Here is a 13626-nt window from a genome sequence, read left to right on the forward strand (position 1 = left end):
GGGGCAGGGAGGAGGGTGGGGGCAGGGAGGAGCGTGGGAGGCAGAGAGGAGGGTGAGGGGGCAGGGAAGAGGTTGAGGGGGCAAGGAGGAGGGTGAGGGGAAAGGAAGATGGTACAGGAGAACAGGGAGGAGGGTGCAGAGGTGGAGGAGGTGTGGAGGGCCTGGAGCAGGGTGGGAGGATGTACCTGAGTGGACCACAGGTTCAGCTGCTTGAGCGAAGGCAGTTTGATGAGGTGCTCGGCGCAGGCACTGGTTACATTGGTGAAGGCCAAACTGAGGTTCTCCAGGTTTCCGAAGGAGCCAGAGCTCAGCAAACGAGCCAAGTCAGCGTCCTGCGAGCAGAGGCGGGAGAGGCCTGAGGGACCTGCTGGGATCTCCTGAGACCCTGGGCCCTCCTATCCCCTATCCTCCTCCTCTCCCTCGCCCTACAGGGAGCTGTTCCTGGGGGGCGGCAAATCCCAGGAGCTGAGGTGGGGGCACGGCTTGGTAGGATGGGCCAAGGGGGTGGTCAGAGAGGGAGGGGCTGCCGCACATCCCATGGATGACAGCTGCCAGGCGGAGGAGAAAGCCTCCAGTGCTGTGACTCACACCCTGAGTCACCAGCGGGGTGTTCTGAGGCCACGATCCTCCCACAGGCGTCTGTGTGTGTGTGTCTTTGTGTGTGTGCCTGTATGTGTGCATATCTGTGTGTGTCTGCATGTATGTGTGTGTCTGTACCTGTGTGTGTCTGTGCATGCCTGTGTATGTGTGTGTGTGTGTGGGTGTGTCCGTGTGTCTCCATGTGTGTCTGTCTGTGTGCATCAGGGTATGTGGCTGGCTGTCTCACTCCCAGGCAGCAGCTCATGCAAACACCGAGGCCACACTCAAGTCTAACGCCTGAAGACATCAGCGCATGCCTAAGCACTGGACTCGGAGGTTCCTGAGACTCCCCTCCATCCTTGAGTGTTAGTGGCCATGTGGCTGCCCGGAATGAAGGCTGATTTCCAGCCTCCCTTGCCACTAAGTGTGGCCCCACACACTAAATCCAGAAAACAGGATGTAAGTAGACACGTCAAGTAGAACTTCCAAGAAGTTTCTTAAGAGGAAGGGGTATGTCCTCCTTCCTGCTGGCTGGAATGGAAACAAGATGGCTGGAGCCTGAGCAGCCCTTTTGGTCCAGGAAGTAGCAGCCATGTATCAAATATAATGCGGGCATCAGAACAGAAGGAAATAAGATCCTTAAAGACCTTGCAAAATGCGAATGGTAAGATACATAAGCCTCCAAGGGTTGCTGTGAGGATAAAATGAACTAATAGAATAGCATCTGGCACACAAATGCTCAAGGTATATCTGCTATTATTCCCAGTATTATTAATAACTGGATATCAACACCATTATCACCAACGATCTATATCACATTTTAACTTTGTTTTTGGTTTTCACATCTCTTCCTCTAAGCTACCTCCTGGAAGAGCTGGCGTGTTAAGTACTAGGGGGTCCTTGTGCCTCGCCCTCCATCACCTCCCATCTCAGCTGCAGACACCACCTGCCACTCCCCAACAGAGAGGACCAACCCACTTTCTCCATCCAGCCCCAAAGAGAACCAAACCAACTCACTGTCGACTTGGAGGGCAGTGTTAGCCTGGTGGGCCCGCCTTTCCTTTGCTGCAACAGAAACCAGGCTGGTTACAACCATTCTTTTCCCCAGGTTTCCATCCTGGACTTCCACCCCTGTTAACAGCACTCATGGAGCCATCATTATTTTCTCGGTTGTACAAGGCAACATGGTGGTCTTGGTCTCAGGGGCAAAGCCAGAGATGGGGTTTGAGCACCGGTGGTTTATTGGAAGGTGACCCCAAGAAACACCAGTAGAAGAGTGGGGAAGTGACACTGTGGCTGCCCATAATGGAAGGGGTGTTATCAATCCAGCTATCACTGGCTAGATGGGTACTGGCACCACATCCCACCGGGGGACTCTAAGAAATGGTGGAGAAGCCATGTCTCAAACATACCTCACTGAATGGGTGAAACATACCTCACTGAATGGGTGAAACATATCACACTGAAGGGAGCTGGGGTATTTATACACACTCTCCCAAGAGGCACTGGTTGGTGGCTGCTCCAGCAGATTAGAAGGCATCAATTTCCTGCCCCTTCTGTCCTTCTGTGCACACATGTGAGTATATGCACGTGGACACACAAAGTCCTTCAGCAAAGAGGTGTGGGTGCTGGCATTTGGAAGTTGGGCCCCCACGCACTTAAGTGGAAGGGTCTAAGGGACATGGAGGAAGGAGGGTGGGCACTGTCCTGGCCAGGCTCCAATGAGCTACGTGACTCTGGGCGTTGCTTTGCCTCTCTAGGCCTCTCTCTGATTACCTGAAAAGTGGCAGGTGGTAATACCAATTTCTTGGGTTTGGAGAAGAATTCAATGAGACTGAGGTCCACTCAGCTCCAAGTACTAGCTCCCCTGGAACCCGCCCTGGCCTGCTGGGCAGAGGAGCGGTCCGGAGCAGCCGGGCACTCACCAGCTCCTTCAACTCCCGCTGCCGGTCGCACAGCTGCTCATACATGCGCTTCCCCACGTCTGTGCTCTCCAGGGTTGAGATGATCTGCAGTTGGGTGTCGTTGTTGTCAATGATGTTGTATTCCAGCATCAAGCACAGGATCTGCCCAGAACCACAGCGGTGCGTTACGGACCTGGCCTGCCACCCCAGCTAAGCACACTCTGTGCGTCCCAAGCGCCTTGTTTTGAAAACCAGCAGCCCCACTCTCCCCTGTCCGCAGCCCTGGCTGTGTGAGGCTGGGCAAACCCCCTGCCCATCTTCCTGCCTGTGCAATGGTAGCACCAGTGCCCGCGCACTGAGGTTCTCCAGGTTCAAACGTCAAAGGACATGGGAGTCTCCCAGGCATCTGCTTACCGTGTTGTGTCTGGACACGGGGCAGGCCCCTGAGGATGGCTGCAGGCCCCCAAGCACTGGTGGAAAGCCACATCTCTTTCTCCCCCCCGTTTCTTCCCCAGTGGCTGTCACAGAGCAGGTGTTCAAGCTCACAGAACGGCTGGCAGCCCTGGGCCTGTCTACCACACACAGCTCCAGAGACAGCCTCGTGACTGTACATGTGGCTCACCGGCCTGGGAGTCAACATGCCTGACAGCCCTGCCTCTGACATTCTCTTTCCAATGACTTATTTTTATTTATTTATTTAGTTACTTTTGAGATGAGGTCTTACTATGTCGCCCAGGCTAGTTTCGCCTCCCTGGGCTCAAGCGATCCTCCTACCTCAGCCTCCTGAGTTGCTGGAACTACAGGTGCATGCCATGGTGCTCAATTCTCCTAGAACTTCTCACTCGCCAAGGAACGGTCACTCAGCCCAAGCTTTTCACAGCACCTCTTGTCTGTCTCCTGTCTCCCTGCTTAACCCTCCCCCATGGCCTCCGAATCCCTGTCACAGGACAGCCTAGACTAAATCCAAACTCCTTCCCAGCACCTCTGGGTACCCAGAAGGCTCTTCATGCACATCCACCCACATCCCAGACCTCTTGCCCCTTGGTTCCCTGTGTTCCAGCCACCCTGGTCCTCCCTGGTGCAGGACCTCAGCCCGGGCTGTCCCCACAGCCTGCTCAGCTCCCACCTTCCCGCTGCCTCTTCCCCAGGGCTCACGTCTCCCCCAGCTCTCATTTCCATGGGAGCTCCCATGGCTTTGCCCCGCCTGCCAACTCTTCGATGCTCTTCCCACTGAGGGTGAAGTCTAGCTCCCACGCCTTTGACTGAGGGCCGGCCACGGTGACTCACTGCCAGCAGTACGATGTGGCAGAAGCGATGCCGCCTGCCTTCCAAGGGAGGCTAAGTTAAAAAGTGATAAGGCTTCTGCCTTGGTTCCCTTGGGACAGTCAATCTGGGAGTCCCAGGCTTCTGGGGACTTTGGAGCATGCAGGGAGAGAGAGGAGCAGCAGCAGGTGAGGGGTGGCCTGCAGGGCTGGGTGTGTGTGTTCTGGGCAGGTGGGCAGACTACCCAGACGCCATGAGGTGGAGAGTGTGGCTGAGAAGCCCCACCCCGCAAAACCCTCAGTGTCTGAGGCCTCTCAGGCCAATGCAAGAAGCCTTGGGGCTCATCCAACCTGGCCCCATCCGACTAATGAGGCCCCAAGTGAGAAGTGCATAGCTGTGCCCAGGCAACCCAATGCCCATGTGCAAAATAAATGAGCGATCTTGTTTTAAAGCCCTCACTTAGGGGTGGTTTGTTACACAGCAATCGATGAGCAGAACAGAAGCAACCCCAACCCCACCGATCCATGGATCAGCTGGATCACACCAGAAACAAATATACTGTGTGATGAAGGCTCGAGGCTCCCGCTAAGCTCAGGGCGGCCGGGACAGCATGCCTTGCCCACTGCCCCCTGTGCCCTGTGCCTGCAGCAGCTCCTGGCTCCCAGCAGATGCTCTATCAGCAAGGACAAGGGATGGGGAGCCAGCCATCCCGACAGAGACCCCGACCAGCTCCTTACCTCCACCATGGTCTGGTTCCCCCTCAGTGCCAGGAGCATGCAGGGACCCAGCTTGTTTTCCGCCAGGGAGAGCAGGAATTTTTTGGTCTTGTAACAGGAGCCCATGAGGATGTGCACCTGTGAGGCAAGAAGGCCCAGGTGAAGGGACAGAGACACCCAGTGCCAGCCTCCAGCATACCGGCAGGAAGCCAGCCCAAGAGTCACTGAACAGACCGGCCTACACGCTGTCCGGACGGCCAGTGTTCTAGGATCACCAGGCCCCCGGGGGATGCAAGAGATCCTTCCCCCGCACACGGTCTAACCCAGATGAACCCTGAGGACTCTACGCTGAGTGGAATACGCCAGTCGCGAAAGTCACGTTCACGATACCTCTTTTCATTCTGTCTTTTGCCTTTTACGGTTTTTAGTAGGACCTGATTTAACTGCAAGCTCCATCTCAGCAAGGGTATCTTTTGTATAAATTTATAATACTAAACGCAGTAAAAGCTGACTAGAGTGCAATTTAAAGTCTATTGATTGAAACAAATGTAGCCCTTGCTATTTTTATTTTTTTCCTCGCTCTATTGTCCAGGCTGGAGTGCAGTGGTGCAATCTTGGCTCACTGCAACCTCTGCTTCTTGAGTTCATGCAATCCTACCACCACAGCCTCCCTAGTAGCTAGGGTTACAGGCATGCACCACCATGCCTGGCTAATTTATTTGTATTTTTAGTAGAGATGGGGTTCACCGTGTTGGCCAGGCTGGTCTTGAATTCCTGATTTCAAGTGATCCGCCCGCCTTGGCTTCCAAAAGTGCTGGGATTACAGGCGTGAGCCACTGTGCCTGGCCCTTGCTAGTTTTTTAAGTATCCGTAACAGAGTCTCTAAATATGTAATCTCCTGCCATTATAAAAGTTCTGATGTTTTAAACACTGATTACGTTGAAGTTTTAAGCAGAAGGATGACTCTGACTCCACTTACATGAGGTGCCTGGATAGGGAAATTCAGAGACAGAAAGGAAAAGTGGCTGTCAGGGACCGAGGATGAGAGGAAGGGGGAGTGAGTGTGTAATGGATGCTGAGTTTCAGTTTCGGAAGATAAGAACGTTCTGGAGATGAACGGTGGTGATGGTTGCGTAACAACGGGAATGTCTTTAATGTCACTGAACAGTGTGCTTACAGATGCTAACTTTTACGTTACGTGTATTTTACTGCCAAAACCAAAAAGGCCCCCTTCCCTGCTCCCCTTGGGAGTCTGCTGACAGTCGATCCTTTGAATTCCTGGCACCGCTGGAACCGGGCAGAAACTTCTAGGCAGGCTTTGCAAGGGGGGTGTACATCTCGGGGTAGGGGACGTGACGAAGCCCAGCCACCTCTGCCAAGCCCGCTGTGAGCTCGGAACGGTGTTTTGGGAGACTGCCTGCCCCAGGAATCCAAGAATTGGCACATCCTGCTCCCTCCCGGGTTATATGTTGGGCGGTCTTTTGTTCTGGTGCATGGGTGATGGGGGCCCAAGGGCAGGGGTCCCCGGCCACCAGGGCTTGGGGGAGGCCTGGACACCCCACTGGCTTTCCTCCAACTTCACACAATGGCAAATGCCCTTGGCGGTGGAGAAAGCAGCCTCATCGAGGGGCCGGCTTCCAAGCCATGCGTCTCCATGGCAACAACACACTTCCATCCAGCGGCTGCCTGCTTCCTTCCTTGTGTGTATTTTTTCCGCTCCATCATGAACAGCTCTGGCATACCAATGCAACCTCTCGGGCTGGGAAGCCGCCAGCTCCCTGAGCCTTCTTGCACCGAATCCCTACACTGTAGGGTGGGGGTGGGGCTGCTGAGCGTTGCTATGGTGAAGCTGTGACATCAGCGGAGAACCCGAGAGGTGACTGAGAGCGCAAGAGAGGTGGTGCAGGCTGGCAGTGGCAGTCACATTCCTAGATGCGCAGGGCCCTGAGAGGCCTGGGGTGGCAGGCACGGAGTGGAGAGGGAGTGCATGAGGCAAAGGGCCTAAAAATAAGCCCCTTTCAAGAAGCTTCCAGGGGCAGCGCCTCAATTTGTCATCACTGCACAAACATCTTTGCTAAGTTCAGTGCGGAGAGCCAAACCAGCCACCCAGCAGAGACGAGAATCACCACTGGCGTCATTTCTGAGCAGCGACTGTGCCGGCCCACCGGGCGCCCTGCATCTCCTGTTGCATGCAATCACTATGGTAACCTCGAGAGGCCAATGCGATGCTCCTGGACGAGGGGCTGAAGCTGGCAGAGGCAAATCACCAGCCCAAGTATGGGAGCACCAGTGACCAGGAAATGGAGCTGGTTTTCTCAGCAAGTGCAGTCAGTGAGGCTGCTGGCCACTAGGGTGCAGCATCTGCCCTGGGGGAGGAAGAGTCTGGCCCTTTACTCCTGAAAGCAAGCATGTGGGCCTGGCCAAGGAAGGGCTTGGAAACAGAAGGCCTGTGTGACCCCAGGCACGCCACCGAACCTCTCTGGGCCTCTGTTTCAACAGAGATGTAATTCAGCAACAAGGATGCTGTACCGATTAAAAAGGATAGTGCACATGAAGTGATGGATACAATGCCGGGCACAAAGAAAGTCATCACGGATTCAGCTGTTGGTTTGGTGACCTCAGACCGCACATGATGGTGGGGACAATCACCCTGACCGGGACACCTCCTTGTAAGGATTAAACAAGCTGGTGGACCTGCAGTGCTTTCCAGAATCCCTGGTCCCATTGGGCACTCAATCCCTTGTAGGAACATAACCATGACAATGAACTGTGTGACCTTAGGCAGTAACGCCCCAGGCTTTAGCTGCCTTGGGTATAAAATGGGGCAACGACATGTGTCCCCTTCTCACTGAGCTGTGAGAGACGGAGTGCAACTGGGATGCCAAGTGCTTGGCTTGGAGCCTCAGATAAGAAATGAGTAAGTGATGGTCACAGTCACCACCACCACCTTCATGACCAGCACTGTGTAAGCCTGGAAACTCCAGGGCTGGGTCCAGGTGATGGGCGCAGCTGTTTTACTAGTCAGGCATGGCAAGCCCAGGGCCCCCTGGAAGTCGCCCCACTGGGGCCCCACTGCATACCATGCTGGCGAACAGCTCCCCGTCATCGTCACAGGCCACTCCTCCGGGGCTGTAGAGCTGGAACCAGCCATCTTTGCCGGCCCGCACACTCAGCAGGCATGAGTGGACCTGCCAGACAGGGGAAGACACAAGTGTGAGCTGCATGCAGCCCTGGTGACAAGGGCGACCGCGATCTGCACACACGAATGGGAAAGGCTCGGGCAAGTCCCGCAGTCAAGAAACCCGCTTGTTTCCTCCAGCAACCCCCAGACTTCCACCAAATGCCATGAAAGGTCTTTTGGGGAACACCGTGGCCCCAAAACCCCGGGGGATTCTGGCTACTGGCTGTCAGTTGCACAGGAGGGAGGGCAGGCCCTGGCTTGACCGGCCGATCTGAATGAAGCGGGCCTGCGGCTGCACCAGGCAGAGATGTCCAGAGCAACCGCCCGCAGTCAGCCCCCTTTCCCCTTCTCCTGCGCCTTTCCCCTTCTGCTATGCCTTCCTCTGGACGGGGCCATCTCCTGGGTCTCCGTCCTCTGTCCGGTTCTCTGTCCCCCTCTCTCTGTGTTTCTAACTCCTCTCCCGCGCTCTCTGCCCTCTCTCTAGAAACCTCGCCCTGCTATCTGTCTGCGGGTCTGCTGCCCCCAGCACCGACTCTCCCTCTTGGGTGTCTGCCTTCTTCCCTTTCTGGACTTGTGTGGGCACCATCCTCCCCTCCACGTATCTGCCCTGCCAAGCTCTCTCTCTCTCCCCTCTTCTTGGGGACTCTGCCACCCTCTCTCGTTAGGTCTCATCCCCACTTCCTTCCCTGAGTCTTTGTCCCTCTCCACTGAAGGATCTCTGTCCATGGCTGGGGGCAGTTTCAGTGCCAAAAGCAGAGCTCTCACATTCCTTCCCAGAGCTGTGTGCCTGTGTGGATGGGCCTGCTTGTGCATGTGAGCACACATGTGTGAGTGTATGAGAGGAATTCCGCATCTACTCTGGCCCCTGCTGTGATTACACAGAGAGAGAGGGAAGGAGGGAGAGGGGGAAAAGCGGCGAGAGTGAGGGAGACAGAGAGCATGAGAGCGAGAGTGCGCACAAAACACAAAGGACTTTTCCCCACCTCCTCCCGTCCTCGGAAGAAAGCTGAGAGAAGTTCCTCATTATTTCCTTTAGGAAAGGACAATTTGCTGCCAAGAATCAGTTACCCACAGATACTAAACTGATCACAACCCACACATGGGCACACAGAAAACAAAGGCAGTGGCTTTTATTTTTCCCTCTGAGCTGTAAGAATATCAAGGGTTTACTTACTGACTTCAAAGCAATAAGGACTTAGGAGTATAAGATGCTATTCAACAAATATAGCAAATAATTTTAAAGGAAACAACTTTGGCTTCATTTAGGAAGGTGTGAAGGTAGGAGGGAAGGGAGCAAGAAGAGTGAGGAGGAAAAGGGAGACAGAATCAGCCGAGAAAAGAAAGAGGCAAACAGGAGAACAAGGGCCTGGGTGTGGGACTTTGGCCAGGGGAGCTGGCTCCTTCCAGACCTGCAGGTCACTCGGGGCCTCATGCACGGTACCCGGGTTTGAAAATTACCCTCCCAGCAGCTGGCCCTGCCTCTCTACTCCGAGAAGCAGCTGGTACCACTTTTGTTCTCCAAACGTCAAAGTCTGGGTTTGAGTAAAGGCTCAGTTCCCAGCAGAATTCTGAGCTGCTGTCTTCACAGGTGGCAAGGAATGACTTCAGTTTTAGAAGAAGAATGGAGACACTCACTGGTCCCTGACATTTAAAAGCACCATATCCACCATTTCTCCTTTTTCCCTCCACGCCTGAGGATCCCTTGGGGAAATGGGTGTTTAGAATTGGGGTGTTTTGGAACTAGATTCTTCAAGACCCCTCCAGAACTAGGTTTTCCAGTGTGGCCTGGAGACCAGTCCCTCAGAACCACTTGGGATGCTTGTTCAAAATGCGTCGAAATGCATATGCTTGGCTCCACCCAGGCCCCATGAGCTGGAACCAGGAAGGAATGTAGGGGCGGGGCGGGCGGGGGGGGGGTCTGCCTTTTGAACAAGCTACTCAGGTAATATAGTTTGAGAACAGTTATCTAGAACTTCTGGAATTACAGCCTGATAAACTGCGTGTTCTGAGTCAGAGAGACCCACCATGGTTGGACACGACAAGACCTTGGGGTCTATGTGTCCTCAGATTCCTTCTCAAACACCATTTTCCACCCTCCAGACTAAGGTCCAGTTTGATCCATTTAGCTAAGTCCAACCAGTTCACTACCACCTTCTCCAGGAAGCCTCCTGGGGAGGGCTCCACGGAGAGTAACGCCCTCTGTCCTCTGCCTGTCCTTCCCCCACCTGTTCTGCTGGGAGCACGAGTCTAGGTCTGTCCTCAACCGGGAGTCAGGTCCCTACCACACCAGAACTCATGCACACAGAAGCAGGCTGTGAGCATCTCAGGGCACAGCACACAGCGCAGTGAGCTGGTTATCAGCACCAGGCTCCAATCCTGCCTCAGTCGTGAACAAGCCGTGCAACACTGGGAATACTACAGAAGACACTCATAGGGACGCTGTAAGGATGAGAAAAGGAGCGTGTCTGGCCCGGGGTACAGCACCTCATAAAGGACAGCTGCTGCTGCTGCTACTATCAGGTGATGCAGGCCCAGGGCTACGGGCTGGCTTCCTTGCCCATCTAGGTCCCTGCCCATGTGCACAGGCTTGGGGGCAGAAGGCAGAAGGCTGCCCTCTCCCCGGAAGGCCAGCTTTGGTGAGGGACACAGCAGCCCTTCAGGGAAGCCCTTGGCCACCATGAGCAGGAAATAAAAACCCAGCTCTGATCCCAGCTCCGATTCCTTGCTCTTCCCAATGATTCACATAATAGCAGAACCAGACAGGATCAAAATGCTGCCTCAGAGCTGGCTGGGAGCTGCCATGCCAGCCCAACCCGAAATCAAGGCCTCGGCTGTGGGGAGAAACCACCAGCCAGTGGAAAACCACCCCTGGTGAGCCGGCGTTTACAGTAAAACACTGACATCACAGGCTGGGCTCTGCACCAGGCGGGGCTGTGTTTCCGCACAGGCAATGGGTCTCTGAAAGTTGTTTCGAATGCCTGTCGCTGACAAGGAGGCCCCACCACAGCTTCGGAAGGCCTCTGAGGGGCCCTCGTGCATCCTGCTGTCCCGAGACAGCGGGCCTGAGATGCAGAAAGAAAGGCCTCACCTCTTGCCGGGGGTCTTCAGCGAACCTCTGAATCACGTACTTCAGTTCCCTGGAACAGACGAGGCGGCCAGGGTTACTGCCGGGGTCTGGGACTGAGTGGGAGGTGTGGGAAGGGGAGGGGATGGTGTCAAGCAGGAATGGGTCAGGGAGCTGGGCAAGCTGCTGGATCCAAGCTGGTGGATCAGGGATGCCAAGAGAAGCCACCACTGCCTCCCAGAATGCACGTGCCACGGAGGGAAGACCTCAGGACGGAGGCCGTGCATGCCAGAATGGAATGAGGGCGGTGCCCAGAAACTCACTTGGTGAACTTCTCGTGTGCGAGAGCTCTGTAACAAAAACAGGGGAAAACACGGCAGTTAGCAGAAGCGTCGGAAACAGCACAGTGTTCCCAAGATTAACCTCTGGGGACGTCTAGACTTCACGTCTGATTCAAAGAATGAAGAGGAATTTGAGTAAAATGCCAATATTTTGTCCCCACTCAAAGCTCCAAAACAAAGGCCTTCTTTGAGGAGGTGACAGATCATAGCAGTGGGAACAGACTGGGCCCCCCATTTCCAAAACTTCCCTAGGCCCACACCTGTGAACAAGAGGGGCTAAGCTGCTGCCTGAGCACGTGTGGGTGCACGTGGGCTCCAGGGACCCAGGTGTGTTCATTAATTGTTCCACAATTAAGGCAGGCGGCACTCATTACTGCACACATCAGCGGCCATCAGGGACCATTCTTCTAAGCCAGCTGCCACAGCCAAGAGCGCCCAGGCCTATGGGGACAGGGGCTGAAGCCAAAGACGTCACGACTCTGCCGAGACTGAGTGCCTCTTAGGAGTTGGATTTCTCTGGTCTCAAGTCCTGGGACCCTCGGGGACTGGCCAAGCCAGCAAATGGGGCAATTACCGCGTGTAATGTGCCCTTACAGAGGCAGCGTTTCATAAACACGCTCGGTAATCAGCTCCTTGGAGAACCCCAGCCGCCTCCCGAGGCTGGCTCCCTCCAACCTCTCGAAAGAGACCTGGAGGCATTTCAGGGCCTGGTTATTCTGACAAAGCCTTCTCTTCAGGCCATTATCCACCAGACAGCATTCTCTCTGGTTTCCAGTGATCGCTTCAATACGGTGCTAGGGGCCGGCTAGGGGCCGGCAAGGGAGAGGCAGAGGGTCTGTCTCTGGCCAGGTTTGCTGCGGACCCTGAGCTGAGCATTGTAACGGGCGTAGTCAGAGTGCTTCCAGCATCTCAGTACGGCACAGCGAGCAACTCCACGTGCATTATCTTTTAATTCTTACTATCGCCCTTGGAAGAGGAGCGGCAGGTATTACGGTTCCCATCTGGTGCGTAATAAAAAATGCTAACTGCACGGCCTGCCAGGCGCCGTGGGGAGGGCTCTGTTTGCATTCTTAGCTCATGAATCCTTGTGACAATGCAGTCAGACAGCTCCTACAACGTCCCTGTTCTCCTGAGTTCTCCATTTTTCTGAGGAAGGGAGGTGTGCCTCCCCAGGGGTCCCACAGCTGACGACATGGCTGAGCTAGGACCGACGTCTCCAGGGTCTTCCCACTGTGACTCGGCTTCCCCATAACATGACTGGTCCCCCACTAAGGCCTTGGTGGACAACTGAGGTTTGCCTCACAGGTGGGAGGGCTCCGGGGATGTGCATGGGACTTACTCTTTGGGGAATGGAATGGGTTGAAGCAAACTGGCCAGAGACGGTCTCCAGTCATCATAGTCCGACCTAGAACGAGAGAGGGTGACAGTCAGCTTTGGTTGGGACAAGGAGAGGTTTACGGCACTGTCCCAGGTGGGCCAAAAGATGGGATGAGAGCCTGGCAGGAAGTCAGTGGCACCGACTCCTCCACCCACTCCCACCTCCAGGATGAGCAAGTCAATGTTCTCAGCGTGGCCACGAGGACTCACAACCAGACCTGTGCAGAGACTTCCTCATGGCACCCGAGGGCGTGAGCTGTCTCTTCCTCAGACTTCACAGTGCCCCCTGAACCAAGGCTACATGATCATTGTTCATTCCCTCTTTGGGACCATTAGGGGGTGTTTTGGGCTGAATTTTGCCCCCTACTCATATACTGAAGGTCTGTCCCCCAGTACTTCAGAATGCGACTGTACTGGGAGATACAGCCTTTAAAGAGGTGATGAGGTTACAATGAGGCTGAAGACAGATGTCCTTAGAAGAAGAGGAAACACGGACACGCAGAGCAGAGACCAGCCAGGACTCAGCGAGGAGGCCGCTGTCTGCAAGCCAGGAGAGAGGCCTACAGAGAAACCACCCCTGCCCACACCTTGATTTCAGGGTTGTGCCTTCCCGAACTGAGAGAAACACGTTTGTTGTGTAAGCCACGAGGTCGATGGTACTTTATAGCAGTCCTAGCAAACTAACGTAGGGGGCTTAGGCTGGGACCCTGGGGCCATTCTCACCTTTCAGTGATCAGAATTGAGTGGAAATTCTATACATGGATTCATAAAAAATAAACACTCCATGCTGTGTGTTTGTAATTTGGGTCAAACCTCCTGATTTATTGGATTCTTTTTTTTTCTTTTTAAAAATTTATTATTATTATTATTATTATTTGAGACAGTCTTACTCTGTTGCCCAGGCTGGAGTGCAATGGCATGATCTCAGCTCACTACAACCTCCACCTCCTGGGTTCAAGTGATTCTCGTGCCTCAGCCTTCCGAGCAGCTGGGATTATAGGCATGTGCCACTATGCCAAGCTAATTTTTTGTATTTCTAGTAGGGATGGGGTTTTGCCATGTTGGCCATGCTGGTCTTGAACTCCTGGCCTCAGGTGATTTGCCCGCCTCAGCCTCCCAAAGTGCTGGGATCAGCTGGGTGTGGTGCCTCATGTCTGTAATCCCAGCTGCTCAGGAGGCTGAGGCAGGAGAACTGCTTGAA

The 13626-nt window shown here is 54.5% G+C and overlaps 1 protein-coding gene across 2 annotated transcripts in view; it reads right to left on the minus strand.

Annotated features, from left to right (window-relative positions):
* CMIP (c-Maf inducing protein) overlaps positions 1-13626 on the minus strand; it is a 102874-nt gene that overhangs the window by 6289 nt on the left and 82959 nt on the right. For both annotated transcript variants that reach the window (XM_011990067.1, XM_011990068.1), the window contains 8 exons: positions 12388-12453; positions 11031-11057; positions 10732-10780; positions 7543-7650; positions 4484-4600; positions 2505-2645; positions 1597-1644; positions 186-332 (listed from right to left, as the gene is read on the minus strand). In XM_011990067.1, the coding sequence (XP_011845457.1) occupies positions 186-332; positions 1597-1644; positions 2505-2645; positions 4484-4600; positions 7543-7650; positions 10732-10780; positions 11031-11057; positions 12388-12453 (703 nt within the window). The remainder of the gene's footprint in view (positions 1-185; positions 333-1596; positions 1645-2504; positions 2646-4483; positions 4601-7542; positions 7651-10731; positions 10781-11030; positions 11058-12387; positions 12454-13626) is intronic.

This window comes from Mandrillus leucophaeus, unplaced genomic scaffold (genome assembly GCF_000951045.1).
Source record: "Mandrillus leucophaeus isolate KB7577 unplaced genomic scaffold, Mleu.le_1.0 Scaffold37, whole genome shotgun sequence".
Taxonomy (NCBI): Eukaryota; Metazoa; Chordata; class Mammalia; order Primates; family Cercopithecidae; genus Mandrillus; species Mandrillus leucophaeus.